The 16,758-nt window shown below is 50.0% G+C and overlaps 1 protein-coding gene across 2 annotated transcripts in view; it reads left to right on the forward strand.

Annotated features, from left to right (window-relative positions):
* The first annotated feature begins 16,007 nt into the window (after positions 1-16,007).
* The window catches only part of LOC147113778 (clathrin interactor 1-like), a 202,016-nt gene continuing 201,265 nt past the window's right edge, over positions 16,008-16,758 (forward strand). Inside the window, exon 1 of one of the 2 annotated variants that reach the window (XM_085995101.1) lies at positions 16,008-16,313. In XM_085995101.1, coding sequence (XP_085851227.1) covers positions 16,273-16,313 — 41 coding nt within the window. In that variant the 5' untranslated portion in view covers positions 16,008-16,272. The remainder of the gene's footprint in view (positions 16,314-16,758) is intronic. The other variant, XM_085995102.1, reaches the window with a different exon arrangement.

Consider the following 16,758-nt stretch of genomic DNA (forward strand, 5'->3'; position numbering starts at 1 on the left):
ATGGTCTTCTGGCAGGGGCAGAAGATGTCTTCACCTGGAAAAGCTGGAGAAGCCCAGGCTTAGTCCTGCAACAGGTCTTAATGATGTAATTAATGAAATTAGAGACTTCACCTGGTCAGCTTCAGCTCTCCCAGGGCAGGCAATAGTAGGGGTGCTAATTAGTGGTGTGTGTGGCCTAGCTCTTAACAAGAGCCACACACACACACACTGCACCCCTTGATGACCCGGCCTTGCTTCTTCTTTTCTCCCCCCATCTAAAATACAAAGTCTTGGGAGTGCCCCAAATAACACCCACCTGTAGATGTTTCAAACGAGATGAATCTTCCCTCCTTCCAAACAGTTGGTGGTTTTTTTTTCTGATGTTTCTCTCCCCTCTCTCCTGAAGTGGAGGCCAATTTGGGGAGGCAGTGATAGAAAAGGCCTCTCCCCGGTTGATGTTGATATAGGCCTCCTTTCTCCTTCTCCTCCTCTGCCCAATCTCTCCAGGCACCTCAGTTGTTTGAAGATGTTGGAGGAGGTGGAGGTGGTGATCTATCTTTCAGCAACTCCTCTTCCTGGTCAGGAGACCACCACTCTCCACTCTCTTGCTTTGGCAGCTCCTTCTCCTCTTGCTGCTTGAGACAGCCAGAAAAGCACACAGGTCTTTACTGGTTGGAGGTCGGGACTATTCTGAATACAAGATTACTGCACAGTGCTTATATACCGGTGTGTTCACCCCCGGTATTACGTCTACAGCAGCCTGAGAAAGTAGTACATCTCTTAAGGTGGAACAGGCTTAAGCTCTCTTAAGGTGGAACAGGTTACATACACAACACTAGTCTACTCAATCTCTCCTCATAGGACAATCCCACCAATGTTTTCTGCCCCTTGCTGTTTCTTAGCTCCACCCAAACTGATGCTACTTCTTGATTTTCAGAGCAAGATCCTTTCTCTCTACTGTCTTTATCCCATCCTTTATTATCAGGGCTGCCCCTCCTCCTTTTCCATTTTGCCTATCCCTTCTAAAAGTTATGTATTCTGGAATATTTAGTTCCCAACCTTGGCCACTTTGCAACCACAGGCTCGATTTTAACTCAGGTGCGGGCTGTTGTCGTGTAATCCAAATTTCGTGTTCCCCACACAAATCTAAATGGATGTGGGAGATTGATGCAATTTTAACTGAATTGGCCAATTGATTTCCAACGTGTGGGAAGCCTTTGCAAAGGGGTTTTTCATGACTGAAAGTCCCCTCTGATGACGTCATCATTGCTGCTTCTTCTGCAGGCTTCCAAGCTTTCTCCATTTGCTGTCAGAGGGACCTGCAGGAAAGATGACAAGTGGGAGGGCAAGAGCAGCTCCTAGTTTTGACGAGGCGGCACTGCAGGCATTGGTGGATGGAGCTAGGGCCCACAGGGAGGTCCTGTTCCCTTCATCAGGGAGGAAGAGGCCTCCCACTCAGACCAAGGCTGTGTGGATGCAGGTGGCTGAGGAGGTCAACTCCTTGGATACAGTGCAGGAAAAGATTTCATGACCTTCAGTGCACTGGAAAAGTGAGTATGAATTTCCCATCACCCTCAATCTGATCCCCATTGCCTTTCTTCACCAGCACTCAGCTTTAGCAATCTCTTCCTCCACATCCCACTTGACACTGACATCCATGCACCTGATATACCTATCAATTCAGTTCATGAAAAGCGACGAGTTAGGTTAGTAACTATAGGTTTTTATTGGCTAAATAACAGAGCCCACCCTCGTGGGTGATCGGATCCAACAAGGAGGAATACCAGCCAGTCGACCACCTTTATACCTGGGCAAGCAGGCGGAGCCATGGGCGGAGTCAGCTGTGGTCAGCCCAGGTATAACAGTGTGGCAAGAGGTGACCTTGTGTAGTGATACAACAGTGTAAACAGTGATAACCATAGTGTAACGGTATAAACAGTGATAACCATAGTGTAACGATAGTGAACGATAAAAGTGGTTTACCACATTCACCCCTTGTTTAAATTTGAGTCCGGCGGGGTGAAGTGTACTACCAGTTCGGGTATGTCAGTCTGTCCGGAGGCCTCGTAAGCCTTTCTGATCGGCGCAGCAGCGGCGGCGGTGGTGCAGTATCCGATGTTAATGCTGGTGTCTGCGTGGTCGGCGAAGGCTCATGGGGTTCTGGCATGCCGTCTACCTGGGCTGGATTTGGGGGGGTGGTGGGGGGTAACGGTGGTGTCTCAGGGGTGCCCGAGGGTGCGAGGTCTCGTGAGGAGACTGTGTCCTCCCGCCCGTCTGGGTATGCCACATAGGCGTACTGGGGGTTGGCGTGCAGGAGGTCCACCCTCTCGACCAGGGGGTCCGTTTTATGGGCCCTCACGTGCTTTCGCAGCAAGACGGCCCCCGGAGAAGTCAGCCATGTTGGTAGCGAGGTTCCCGTAGTCGACTTCCTGGGGAAAACAAACATTCGTTCATGGGGGGTGGCGTTAATGGCAGTGCAAAGCAGTGACCGGATGGAATGCAGCGCTGCCGGGAGGACTTCCTGCCAGCGAGAGGTTGGGAGGCCCTTAGACTTTAAGGCTAAGAGAACGGCCTTCCAGACAGTCGCGTTCTCTCTTTCCACCTGGCCGTTCCCTCGGGGGTTGTAGCTGGTGGTCCTGCTTGCAGCAATACCTCTCGCTAGTAGGAACTGGCGAAGTTCCTCGCTCATGAAGGATGAGCCCCGGTCGCTATGTATATAGTTCGGGAACCCGAACAAGGCGAAGAGGTCGTTCAGGCATTTGATGACCGTGGTACTGGTCATGTCTGGGCAGGGGAAGGCAAAGGGGAAACGGGAGTACTCATCAATAATGTTGAGGAAGTACACATTACGGTCAGAGGACGGGAGGGGCCCCTTAAAATCGATGCTCAAGCGCTCGAAGGGGTGGGTGGCCTTGATCAGGCTTGCTCTGTCCGGCCTAAAGAAATGCGGTTTGCATTCGGCACAGGTTTGGCAGTTCCTGGTCATGGTCCTGACCTCCTCGATGGAGTAGGGCAGGTTGCGGGCCTTAATGAAGTGGTAAAGTCTGGTGACCCCGGGGTGGCAGAGGTCGTTGTGGAGGGTCTGCAGTCTATCAATTTGCGCGTTGGCGCATGTACTTCATGATAGAGCATCTGGGGGTTCGTTCAGTTTACCAGGCCGGTACAAGATATCATAATCGTAGGCGGAGAGCTCGATTCTCCACCTCAAGATCTTGTCGTTCTTGATTTTGCCCCTCAGCTTGTTATTAAACATAAAAGCGACCGAGCGCTGGTCGGTGAGGAGGGTAAATCGTTTGCCTGCCAGGTAATGCCTCCAGCGTCGTACTGCCTCCACGATCGCCTGGGCCTCCTTCTCGACCGAAGAGTGTCGGATCTCAGGGCCCTGGAGGGTCCTTGAGAAGAAGGCCACAGGTCTCCCCGCCTGGTTAAGGGTTGCAGCTAGGGCGAAGTCGGATGCATCGCTCTCCACTTGGAAAGGGATAGACTCATCCACCGCATGCATTGTGGCCTTAGCAATGTCTCCCTTTATGAGGGAGAAGGCTGCGCATGCTTCTGCCGTCAGGGGGAAGTAGGTGGACTTCATGAGGGGTCTGGCTTTGTCCGCATAATTGGGCACCCATTGGGCATAGTAGGCGAAGAGCCCCAGGGTTCTCTTCAGCGCCTTTGGACAGTGGGGGAGGGGAAGCTCCATGAGGGGGCGCATTCTTTCGGGGTCGGGGCCGATGGCTCCGTTCTCTACTACGCAGCCGAGGATGGCAAGGCGCGAGGTGTTAAACACACATTTCTCCTTATTGTAGGTGAGGTTCAGCCGTTGGGCCGTACGGAGGAATCTCTCCAGATTAACATCATGGTCCTGCCGGTCGCGGCCGCAGATGGTGACGTTATCTAGATAAGGGAACGTGGCATGCAGCCCGTTCTGGTCAACCATCCGGTCCATCTCCCTTTGGAAGACCGAAACCCCGTTGGTGACGCCGAAGGGAACCCTAAGGAAGTGGTAGAGGCGGCCATTCGCCTCGAAGGCGGTATACTGGCGGTCCTCAGGGCGGATAGGGAGTTGGTGATAGGCCGACTTAAGGTCGATGGTAGAGAATACCCGGTACTGTGCAATCTGATTGACCATATCAGATATGCGGGGAAGGGGGTATGCGTCCAGCTGGGTGTACCGGTTTATGGTTTGGCTGTAGTCGATGACCAGGCGGTTTTTATTGCCGGTCTTAATGGCTACGACATGGGCACGCCAGGGGCTGGTGCTCCCCTCGATGATGCCCTCCTTCAGGAGACGCTGCACCTCAGAGCTAATAAAAGCTCTGTCCCCGGCGCTGTACCGCCTGCTCTTGGTAGCGACGGGTTTACAGTCGCGGGTGAGGTTAGCGAACAGGGAGGGGGGTGGGACCTTGAGGGTGGATAGGCCGCAGGTGGTACGCGGTGGGCGGTTTAAAAGCTGCTGGTTGTAGACTGTGAGTGGGGGGAGGGGTCCACCGTATGCCAAAGTGACACTTTGAAGGTGGGATTGGAAATCCAGCCCTAGTAGGACGGCAGCGCAGAGCTGGGGTAGGACGAGAAGTTTAAAATTTTTATACTCCGTGCCCCTAACCGACAGGGTCACAACACAGTAGCCGCTGATGTCTGTAGAATGGGACCTCGACGCCATCGAGATCCGGTTGCGCGTTGGCCGGACAGTGAGGGAGTAGTGGCTCACCGTGTCTGGATGGATGAAACTCTCCGTGCTTCCGCTGTCGAACAGGCAGGTCGTGGTGTGGCCATTTACTTTGATGTCCATCATGGACTTGGACAGGTGATGCGGGCGAGCTTGGTCAAGTGTGACGGAGGCTAGTGTATGGCTGAGCGAGCTGCTGTAGTCTGCGGGTGAGGTGGTGGTCAGGTCTGGAGACAAGGTGGCGGTCGAGTGTGGTGAACAAAATGGCGGCGCCCACGACGTTGAATAAAATGGCGGAGAAGATGGCCTCCCCCACAACTCACATGAGGCACTGCCGGCGTCGGTGGCCTTGATCAAAGATGGCCGCCTCCATGACTCACACGAGGGGATACTGGCATCTGTGGCCTTGATGAAAGATGGCCGCCCCCACAACTCGCATGAGGCACTGCTGGCGTCTGTGGCTTTCCCCCTGCAGGCCTTCGCGAAGTGGCCTTTCTTGTGGCAGTCGGAGCAGGTCGCGTTTCTTGCAGGGCAGCGCGCCCTCGGGTGTTTCGCCTGGCCACAGAAAAAGCAGCCGGCGGCCCGATCGCGGGGCTCCGATGTCGCAGCCGGTACCGGGGGTGGCGGTCCCGATCGGTTCCGGGACACCGACGCTGTGGTAGGTCCCAGAGGCGGCGGTGCGAGGGGTATTGCGGCCGGGGTCGGGCCCGAGTCCCAGGGTCGCGCAGCACAGTACCTGGAGTACGCCTCGAGGTCCCGATGGGCCACTTCCAAGGAGCGAGCGAGGATAGCAGCTGTTTTCAGGTCGAGGTCCTTTGATTCCAGCAGTCTTTGCCGTGAGTAGTCTGACCGAAGGCCTTTCACGAAGGCATCTCGGATGTTTCCATCGGTATGTTCTGCAGCTGTTACAGCTTTAAAGTCACAGTCCCTGCCGAGTATTTGCAGCGCCTGTAAGAAATCATCAACCGACTCTCCTGGCTGTTGCGAGTGGGATCTTAGGAGATGCCTGGCGTACATTGAGTTTACAGGGCTCCGATACTGTTCTTTTAGCAGGTTGAGGGCGTCCTCGTATGTGGCAATATCCCGGATGAGTGCAAATACTTTAGGGCTCACCTGAGTGGTCAGAACTCTTAGTTTGGATGCCGGAGGCACGCCGGATTCTCCCAGGTAGGCTTCGAAGCAGCTCAGCCAGTGTTCGAAGTCGAGGGCTGAATTCGCAGCCTGTGGGTTTAGATCCAGGTACGGCGGCCGGAGGGCTCGTAGCCAGGCCGGCTGCTGGGGCTGTTGTAGATGGTCGTTTGGCTGGGGCTGTACGTCTGACTGGTTGTTTGGCTGCTCCGTTGTAGACATTTCAAAATTTAGCCAATAAAATTGATATACCTATCAATTCAGTTCATGAAAAGCGACGAGTTAAGTTAGTAACTATAGGTTTTTATTGGCTAAATAACAGAGCCCACCCTCGTGGGTGATCGGATCCAACAAGGAGGAATACCAGCCAGTCGACCACCTTTATACCTGGGCAAGCAGGCGGAGCCATGGGCGGAGTCAGCTGTGGTCAGCCCAGGTATAACAGCGTGGCAAGAGGTGACCTTGTGTAGTGATACAACAGTGTAAACAGTGATAACCATAGTGTAACGATATAAACAGTGATAACCATAGTGTAACGATAGTGAACGATAAAAGTGGTTTACCACAGCACCCTTACCCATTCCCTCTCTCTCTATGCTCACATTCACATAACTATTCCACCATGCAGCCCTCACACTCCCTATCACTCTGATGCTTTAAACACAACTGACAACATACAGGGAGGGCCCTTGGTATTGCAACCTCACACCATCTTTGTCTCCTTCTAAGTATCTATGCTATGCAATCTCTACACTCACTCCTTCATTCTCACTCAACCTCCACTTGTCTCCCTCATTGCAGGAAAAGAAAGCTCACAACAAGAGAGCAAGCCAGGACAAGAGGAGGGCCACCCTCAATAGCCCACCTGACCCCCTGGGAGGAGGCCATCCTGGAAATCATCGGCACTGAGGATGATTCGCGCGTGGGGGACGGACAGACGGGTGCAACACAGCAAGCTGGTGACAGAAAAGTTTCCCATCTCTCTCTTTGACATTGCATGAGTCGCTGATAATGATTGTGAAGCTGTAACAGATGACTTATGAGCATCTGCAAAAAGCTATGTGCATGTAGCCTTTGCATCACATCTCTGACTCTTTCCTTTACTCCCCCACAGGACCATCACAAGCACCCGTCCCCACTAGCCAGGAAGAAGAGGCTGACCAGCCAGACTCCTCAGAGGAAGCTGCAACCTCTGAGGGCGCAGCGTCAGCAGACTTCAGCGCACCCAGCAGCAGCGCAGACTCTCACACCTCGGTGGGACCTTCGGGACATAGAGTAGTGTTGTCACCTGGTGTATCACAGCTCACAAGTGAGCATCAGCAGATTGTGGAGACAGGGACAGCAGTGGAGAGTCCTAGTCGGAGGGCGCAGGACTCTGCCAGCTTGGCTCAGCAGCATATCGACCCTCTGCCTCTGGGTCCATCCATAAGATCAGAGGTGATGGAACTCCAGGCACAGATGCAGGAGTCTCTGGCAGGTTTTGTCTCTGAGGTCGCTGCGAGTGTGGAGCGAATGGAGGAGTCCATAGCGAACATGAGCAGAGCCTTTGTGGATTCATTGACGCATGAACGCATCAACACGGAAAGGATGGCTACCTCCGTGGAAACGATTGCTACCTCCATGGTAAGGCTGGCTACCGTACAGGAGAGGATGGCTATGGTAGAGGAGAGAAGGGCTACGGCCATGGAGGAGCTTAGTCGCCAGGGTATGGAAAACATGGTGAGTGTTCAGAATAGAATGACATCTCTTGAGGAGCGATGGTCATCTATTGAACAGAGAAACCAGACCTTCATGGAAGTCCTTCTGATGTGCAGTAAGGCGCTCTCCAGCCACTTGCAGGCACGGAGGGGGAGCTGACCCATGAGAGGGAGGTTGGTGGCAGACCTCAAGGAAATGGGGGTTCCTCTACAAGCGCTCACACTTCCATGCCACTGCAGAGCCCTCGGTCAGAGCCCCGCCGGAGTCCACACCCAAGTGAAATAGACGTCTCAACCCCTGCACAGCCACATGAGCAGCAGACTGTTGACGAGCCCTCACAGGCTCACCACCCCAGAGGATGCCCGCCAAAGGTGTCGAGACAGGAGCAGCAGGAAAGTGAGCAAGGGGCCTCCACATCTGCTGAAGCCACAGGGGAACCACTTGTAGGAGCATGCGTAAGAGGAAGATAAAACACACCTAGTCACAAGGGTAGTCACTTGGGTGAAACTTGATGTATTGTTAGAAAAAGCCATCAGATTAATAATGTTAATAAAAAATCTGATGGCTACTGCTGTAGTTGTGGCGTGTGTCATTTCGCGAATGGGACTTTCACATTGAGGGCTTAGGATTACTTGCAATTGTTAGTATGCTGGTCAAATAGCTAGGAATCCACAGGGTCTTGGCCATTGTCGATGCTCAGGTAAGAAGCTGCGAGGCAAAAGTGTTTGATTGACTAGGCTAAGCAAATCTGGCCAGGATGAGTGCGTTCCTTGCATCCCGGGCAGCAATGTTCTCGTGTAATGCTGCCACTGGTTGATGGGCCTCTGCAGGATGTTCGTTTTCACCCTCCTCCTCCTCATCTGAGGATATGTGAGGAGCCACTTGGTCCTCAGGAATCTGCAAGCCACGACGCTGTGTCATGTTGTGAAGTGCACAGCAATCCACGACAATTCTGGAGACCCTGGCTGCTGAGTACTGCAGGGCTCCACCTGATCTATCCAGGCATCTGAAGCGCATCTTCATCAAACCGATGGTTTGTTCGAAAATGGATCTGGTGGAAATGTGGCTGGAGTTGTATCGCTCCTCAGCTTCGTTGGCTGGCCTCCTCAACGGCATCGTCAGCCACGTCCTCCTCAACGGCGTCGTCAGCCACGTCCTCAGGGGATAGCCCTTGTCTCCAAGTAGCCATCCATTAAGTTGGTCTGGCGGACTGAATAGTGGAGGCACACTAGACTGGCGCAGTATGAAGGAGTCATGGTAACTGCCAGGGTACATGGCACAAACATGCAAAATCTCCTTCTTCTGGTCACACACCAGCTGAACGTTGAGGGAGTGGAAGCCCTTGCGGTTGACAAAAATACCTGGATTGCGATGGGGTGCCCTAAGGGCCACATGTGTGCAGTCAACGATGCCCCGCACCCTTGGAAAGCCTGCCAGATGAGCTAATCCAACCGCTCGCGCCGTGACACTTGCTCGATCCTTGGTGAAATGGATGTGATTGTGTGCGAGGGCAAAGAGGGCATCGGTTACCTGCGTGATGCAAGTGTGTGCGGCCGCCTGGGAGATGCCGCTGATGTCTGCTGCTGATCCCTGGAATGTGCCTGAGGCAAAAAAGTTGAGTGCGGTGGAGACTTTGATGGCCACTGGTAATGCTTGTCCACCTGGTCCTCTGGGCAGCAGGTCTTGCTGTAGCATTGTGCAGATGTCAGTCACTACCTCTCGCGAAAGTCTGAGCCGCCTTTGGCACTGCTGCTCAGACATGTTGAGATAGGTGACCCTGCGTCTGTAGACCCTGTTTGGGGGGTATCTCCTGCGCCAACGGGCTTCCAGGCGCTGGCCCCTTCTGGCCTATGCAACCTCAGGTGGGTGAGCAGCAGCCTGGCGCTCCTGCTGCTGCTGCTGTTGCTGGTGCTGCTGTTGATCCTGGTTCTGCTGCTGCCGCGGCTGGTGCTCGTGCTCCTCTAATGCCCAGATGGGAAGGAAACAAATGGCTCCCATGCTTCTGATATATGCCTCCGTTGAGGAACCGCTGAGTGAAGGTGGCGAGAAGGGTTTCCCCGGAGGCCATACTGGAGATGGGTGTGAGGCTCCAACCTTAAGGGCCCTAAAGACCAATCCCGCCTGTTGGATGCGGGACGGAGTCGGGACCATCAGACATGCCCGAGTTAAAATTGCTCGGAGTCGGGAACCAGGCCGGGGCGGCGGGGGGGGGGGGGTTCCACCCGCCAGTTTTTGCGATTTTAACCCCCCGCACGCCTCCAAGCCCGACTCCACGGCTCAATGAAAATCGAGCCCCACGTCTCCGTTATGGCTATTAGAGCCAACCTGTTAATTTCTATCTGCGCTATTAATTCATCTATTTTGTTGCGAATGCTTTGCGCATTCAGATATCGTGCCTTTAGCTTCGACTTCCTGTACTTCTCTTTTTCCCTGATGTCACCTGTCACTGATGCCTCATTACCATTGTTACTCTCGCTGTCCCTTCCTGACCCACTCTGCTTATTTTTACCCAATATTCTGCTCTAGAGCCTTGACATTTCTCTCGCTGCTTTTAAATTTACTCTTTCCTGAATCTTCCCCCCCCGCCGCAGAATTGCATTGTCCTAGAACAGAGAGCGATGTAACAGCTAGCAGTATAGCTTGGATCTGCCAGCACCATGTAACTCTATATATGTAGCACAAGGTCCTAAGATGCTTATAATCCTTACCCTGAAACTTTATTCATGTTCACACTTGCAAACAGAAATAGAGTAACACAGAAAACAATACAATAATAGTCAACGTAGCATAGAAGATTACGACACACAGCCAGAGGCGTCTATTCTGAATACTTCTGTTGGCTGCTCTAGTTCTGTCTTCTACTGTTGCAGTTTCCTGGAGGAGTTTGGTGACAGAAAAACATCAGAAGAGAGAAGACACACGGTTTCTATACTCCCTTTGCTCTATTGGCTAGTACCTGCAATCTATTTTTCAAGAGGTGTCTTTGTTGCTTCATAATATAGCACATTCCCCTCCCCCCAACCCTATAGTCCATGGACGATTCCAATATTTCAACATTATTCTTAATACCTCGCAAACTACAGAACAGTGAAAACCTCCCGCAAGATAAAGAAATCAAACTGGTCCCTCTATACACATGGGAACTATGCATTTTCATCATGCTAAAGAATAAGAAGCAGCACCCACTCAAAGAAAATAAACAGAAATAAGTGATATCGTTGTCTTAAGGCTATTCCCATTTTAAAGAAAATGTAAATGAAGAAAGAACTAGAACAGCTTATCACCTCCCAAAGTACTTCACAACTGATGGATTATTTGTGAAGTACAGTCACGCAGGCACCGTTGGCATGTAGGCAAATGAGGCAGCCAATCTGTGCACAGCAAGGTCTCACAGACAGCAATGATAGAAATGAGCAGATAATCCGTTTTTGGTGGTATTGGATGAGAGGGGATTTCTGGCCAGGGCACCAGACAAAACTCCTTGCTCTTCTTCATCCACCTGAGCAGGCAGCCATTACCTTGGTTTAACATCCCATCCGAAGGCAGCAACTACAACAACACAGCACCGAGGTGTCACCCTAGTTTAGGTGCCTGAGTCCATTGTGGCCATAGCAAGCCTTCTGGTTCAACTGAGTTGAGATGACACTTAAGGGTATTTAGTTTTACGTTTTAAAAGAGGGTGCTATATATGTGTAATAAATAATACTTATATATGGTGATCTATTCTGCAAAGTGACTTATTATATACTTACTATGCCCAAGGACAAACACATCTTGAAGCCATAAAAACAACAACCGTAACACAACTGAAATAAATCAGGGGCAGTAGGGAAAGAACTTGGCATTTCTCTTCAGACATAATAAACAAATATGTTAAAATTAATCATGATTACTTTCAACTTTTTTTTAAAGGATCCTGTTTTTTGAGACCCCTTTTTAAACAACATTCAATTTCTATGCTCGAGACTTAACTAGGGTTGCTGGATGAATGTGCAAGAAGATGCAAGTGGTCTCACCAGGGCCCTATATAATTGCAGTAAGACGTATTTACCCTTATACTCAAATCCTCTTGTAATAAAGGCCAACATACCATTGGCTTTCCTAATTGCTTGCTGTACCTGCATGTTAACTTTCAGTGATTCATGTACAAGGACACCCAGGTCCCTCTGAGCACCAATTTCCCAATCTCTCCATTTAAAAAATACTCTGCTTTTCTATTTTTCCTACAAAAGTGGATAACTTCACATTTCTCCACATTATATTCCATTTGCCATGTTCTTGCCCACTCACTTAGCCTGTCTATATCCCCTTGAAGCCTCCTTGCAACCTCCTCACAACTTACATTCCCACCCAGCTTTGTATCATCAGCAAACTTGGATATATTACATTTGGTCCCCTCATCCAAATCATTGATATAGATTGTGAATAGCTGAGGCCCAAGCACTGATCCTTGAGGTACCCCACTAGTTACAGCCTGCCAACCCAAAAAATTACCCGTTTATTCCTACACTCTGTTTTCTGTCTGTTAACCAATCCTCAATCCATGCTAGTATATTACCCCCAATCCCATGAGCCCTAATTTTGTTTAATAACCTCTTGTGTGGCACCTTATCGAATGCCTTCTGAAAATCCAAATACACCACACCCACTGGTTCCCCCTTATCTATCCTGCTAGTTACAACCTCCAAAAACTCTAATAGCTTTGTCAAACACGATTTCCCTTTCATAAATCCGTGTTGACTCTGCCCAATCCTATTTCTAAGTGCCCAGTTACCACGTTCTTAATAATAGATTCTAGTATTTTCCCTACTACTGATGTCAGGCTAACTGGTCTGTAGTTACCCATTTTCTCTCTCTCTCCTTTTTTAAATAGTGGGGTTACATTTGCTACCTTCCAATCCGCGGGAACCATTCCGGAATCTATGGAATTTTGGAAAATGACAACCAATGCATCCACTATCTCTATAGCCAACTCTTTCAAAACCCTAGGACGTAGGCCATCAGGTCCAGGGGATTTATCGGCTTTCAGTCCCATTCATTTCTCCAGTACTATTTTTTTTACTAATACTAATTTCTTTCAGTTCCTCATTCTTGCTGGTTCTCCACTATTTCCGGGAAGATTTTTCCACCTTCTTCCGTGAAGACAGACACAAAGTATTTGTTTAATTTCTCTGCCATTTCCTTATTCCCCGTTATAACTTATCCTGTTTCAGCCTGTAACAAAAGATTGAGTAGACTAGGCCTATATTCTCTAGAGTTTAGAAGAATGAGCGGTGATCTCATTGAAACATACAAAATTCTTACAGGGCTTGACAGGGTAGATGCAGGGAGGATGTTTCCCCTGGCTGGGGAGTCTAGAACCAGGGGTCACAGTCTCAGAATAAGGACTGAGATGAGGAGAAATTTCTTCACTCAAGAGAGTGGTGAAACTTTGGAATTCTCTACCCGAGGGCTGTGGAGGCTCAGTCATTGAGTATATTTAAGACAGCGATCAATAGATTTTTGGATATTAAGGTACTCAAGGGATATGGGGATAGTGCAGGAAAGTGGAGTTGAGGTAGAAGATCAGCCATGATCTTATTGAATGGCGGAGCAGGCTCGAGGGGCCGAATGGCCTCCTCCTGCTCCTATAGCTTATGTTCTTATCAAATGTGGATCGCTGGCCTGTATCCAATGTTGCTCTTTAGTAAAAGGTACTAAGCTACCCCCATTTATTGAAATGGATTTGCAATGTCACTTCATTGTCTCTGAGCTGTTATGTGGCAGCTTTGGCTCAGTGGTAATATTCTTACCTCTGAGTCAGCAGGTCAGGGGTTCAAGCTCACTCCAGAGACTTGAGCACATAATCTAGGCTGACATTTCAGTGCAGTACTGAGGGAGTGCTGCACTGACGATGGTGCCATTATTTCAAAATTGGAACGGTGGCAGATTGGATCCAAAACTGGCTCAGTGTCAGGAAGCAAAGGGTAATGGTCGACAGGTATTTTTGTGACTGGAAGGCTGTTTCCAGTGGGGTTCAACAGGGCTCAGTATTGGGTCCTTTGCTTTTTATGGCATATAATCAATGATTTAAAGTTCAATGTAGAGGGCATGATTAAGAAGTTTGCACATGATACAAAAATTGGCCGTGTGGTTGATAGTGAGGATGAAAGCTGCAGACTGCAGGAAGATATCAATGCACCGATCAGGTGGGCAGAAAAGTGGCTAATAGAGTTCAATCTGGAGAAGTGTGACGTAATGCATTTGGGGAGGGCTAATAAGACAAGGGAATACACAATAAATGGTAGGATACTGAGTAGTGTAGAGGAACAGAGGGACCTTGGAGTGCATGTCCACAGATACCTGAAGGTAGCAGGACAGGTAGATAAGGTGGTTAAGAAGGAATATGGGATACTTTCCTTTATTATCCGAGGCATAGAATATCAGAGCAGGGAGGTTATGCTTAGAAACATAGAAGATAGGAGCAGGAGTAGGCCATTCGGCCCCTCGAGCCTGTTCCGCCATTTAATGAGATCACGGCTGATCATCCAAATTCAGTACCCTGTTCCTGTTTTCTCCCCATATCCCTTGATCCCTTTAGCCTTAAGAAATATATCCAACTCCTTCTTGAATATATTTAATGAATTGGCCTCAACTGCCCTGTGTGGCAGAGAATTCCACAGGTTCACCACTCTCTGGGTGAAGAAATTCCTCCTCATCTCAGTCCTAAATGGCTTACCCCTTATCCTTAGACTGTGACCCCTGGTTCTGGACTCCCTCGCCATCAGGAACATCCTTCCTGCATCTAGTCTGTCTAGTCCTGTTAGAATTTTATAAGTTTCAATGAGATCCCTTCTCATTCTTCTAAACTCTAGCGAATATAAGCCCAATCGACCCACTCTCTCCTCATACGTCATTCCTGCCATCCCAGGTATCAGTCTGGTGAATCTTGAACTGTATAAAACACTAGTTAGGTCACAGCTAGAGTACTGCGTACAGTTCTGGTCACCACATTACAGGAAAGATGTGATTGCACTAGAGAGGGTACAGAGATTTACGAGGATGCTGCCAGAACTGGAGAATTTTAGCTATGAGGAAAGATTGGATAGGCTGAGGTTGTTTTCTTTGGAACAGAGGAGGCTGAGGGGAGACTTGATTGAGGTGTATAAAATGATGAGGGGCCTGGAGTGGATAGGAAGGACCTATTTCCCTTAGCAGAAAGGTCAATAACCAGGGGGCGTAGATCTAAAGTAATTAGTAGAAACGATAAGAGGGGAGTTGAGGAGACATTGTTTTCACCCAGAGGGTGGTGGGGGTCTGGAACTCACTGGCTGAAAGGGTAGTAGAGACAGAAACACTCATCGCATTTAAAAAGTACTTGGTAATGCACTTGAAGTGCTGTAACCTACAAGGCTACGGACCAAGAGCTGGAAAGTGGGACTAGGCTGGATAGCTCTTTTTCAGCTGGTGGGCTGAATGGCCTCCTTCTATGCCATTAATTTCTATGATTTAACCACTTATAATTGGTTATGTTCATTAAATTTACAAAAGCAATTGAGAATTTGTTCACTGCTTTTACAAATAAAACTTCTTAAAAAAACCAAGGTGTCTTTCTGAGGCAGAAACTTCACTCCAGAGACTTGAGCACATAATCTAAGCTGGCACTTAGGCGCAGTACTGAGGGAGTGCTGCACTGGCGGAGCTGCCATTTTTCAGCTGAGAGGTTACACTGAGGTCCCCCTCCTTGTAGGACTGCTCCTAGTCCATGCAGCGGGTGGTCGTTCGGCCCGACTACCTGCTTCTCTTCCGCGACCACATTTGCATCCGGGTGGCCCTGAAGGTGGAGCACGCGGTGCCCGCTGGCACGCTCGAGGCCTTCCACGAACGGTGGGCACTGTAGGGACTGGAGTGCATCATCACCCCCGGCAATGAAATTTTAATTTAATTTGTTTACATTTCATTTAATGTTTTAAGTTTAGTTACAGTCTTTTTGTTTATTGATCCCATCTGCCCTCTCAGGGGACGCAAGAGATCCCAGGGCACTGCTCAAAAGATCAGAGAAGTTTTCCTGGCCAATACTTATCCTTCACCCAACACCCAAAATAGATTATCTGGTCATTATCTCCTTGCTGTTTGTGGGAGCTTGCTGTGAGCTATTTGACTGCCACGTTACAACAGTAACTGCACATAATTGGCCGTAAAGCCCTTTGGGACGTCCTGAGGTCATAAAAGATGCTACAGAAATGCAAGTTCTTAAATCTGACTGAAAACATTTTCTCAATGCAGCACTGAATAAACTTAACCAAAACTACACGTCTTCTTAGGTGGAAAAGAATGAAAATATATATAAAAAAATACATAAAAGTTTCCTCAGCTACTGCTTCTCACTAGTTGCACAGAGACCAGTTTTGGCGGCGAAGGTGAGGGCTGTTCAGGGCCCAGGTGGTTTTTGGGACATGTAGTTTTTAAGCAGCTGTGGAGGCGCTTGTTCTGCGGGAGGCAAAAAAAAAACTACATCTCCCAGTGTGCACTGCGCCCAGTGGTTGCGTGGCACTGGCGCTTGAGCTTGGTGGGGGGAAGCGCGGTGACGCAAAGTGGCGGTTGGAGCGGTACGTGACGCGCTGACGTGTGGGTTGGTTGGTTGGTTGGTAACTGGGAGCTCGGGGGGGCCTGTTTTTTTGTTCACCAACTCCTGGCTGCGAATTATCGGGTGACTTTACCTGAGCAGTCGAGGAGGAGCGGGGGGTGGACCCCGAGCGCGAGAGAGAGAGAGAACAAATAACATTGCCGGACGGGGAGCGAGGCCGCTGCCGAGGCGAGAGGGGGCAAGGATGCTGAACATGTGGAAAATGCGAGAGCTGGTCGACAAGGCGTAAGTAGACGATAACGTGCGATTAAAATAGCAGACAGCAAAAGTTGTCGGCGAGCGGCCGTTCCTTCAGGTTGTGGGGCGACACGTCAGTGGGAGCGCGACGTCAGGCAAAGGCGCAGCTGATCCACTGTCATGGCCTCCTTTGCCAGGAGCTGAGTGGCACATTCAGCAGCATTGCCTCTCACCCCCCCCAACTTTAACCACTTCAAATCGCTTATTGCCACTAGATTTACGAAAGCAATTGAGAATTTGTGGGGGGTTTAAAACACCTCACTTAAATTGAATGAAGTGTCAGCCTAGGCCCAGTGGTAGCACACACACTCTACTCCAGAGACTTCAGCACATAATCTAGGCTGGCACTGCGGTGCAGTACTGAGGGAGTGCTATGCTGTTGGAGGTGCCGTCTTTTGGACGAGACGTTAAAACCGAGGTCCCCGTCTGTCCT

Source organism: Somniosus microcephalus, chromosome 8, assembly GCF_052327205.1.
Source record: "Somniosus microcephalus isolate GS21.2 chromosome 8, FLI_Smic_1.0, whole genome shotgun sequence".
NCBI classification, from domain to species: Eukaryota; Metazoa; Chordata; class Chondrichthyes; order Squaliformes; family Somniosidae; genus Somniosus; species Somniosus microcephalus.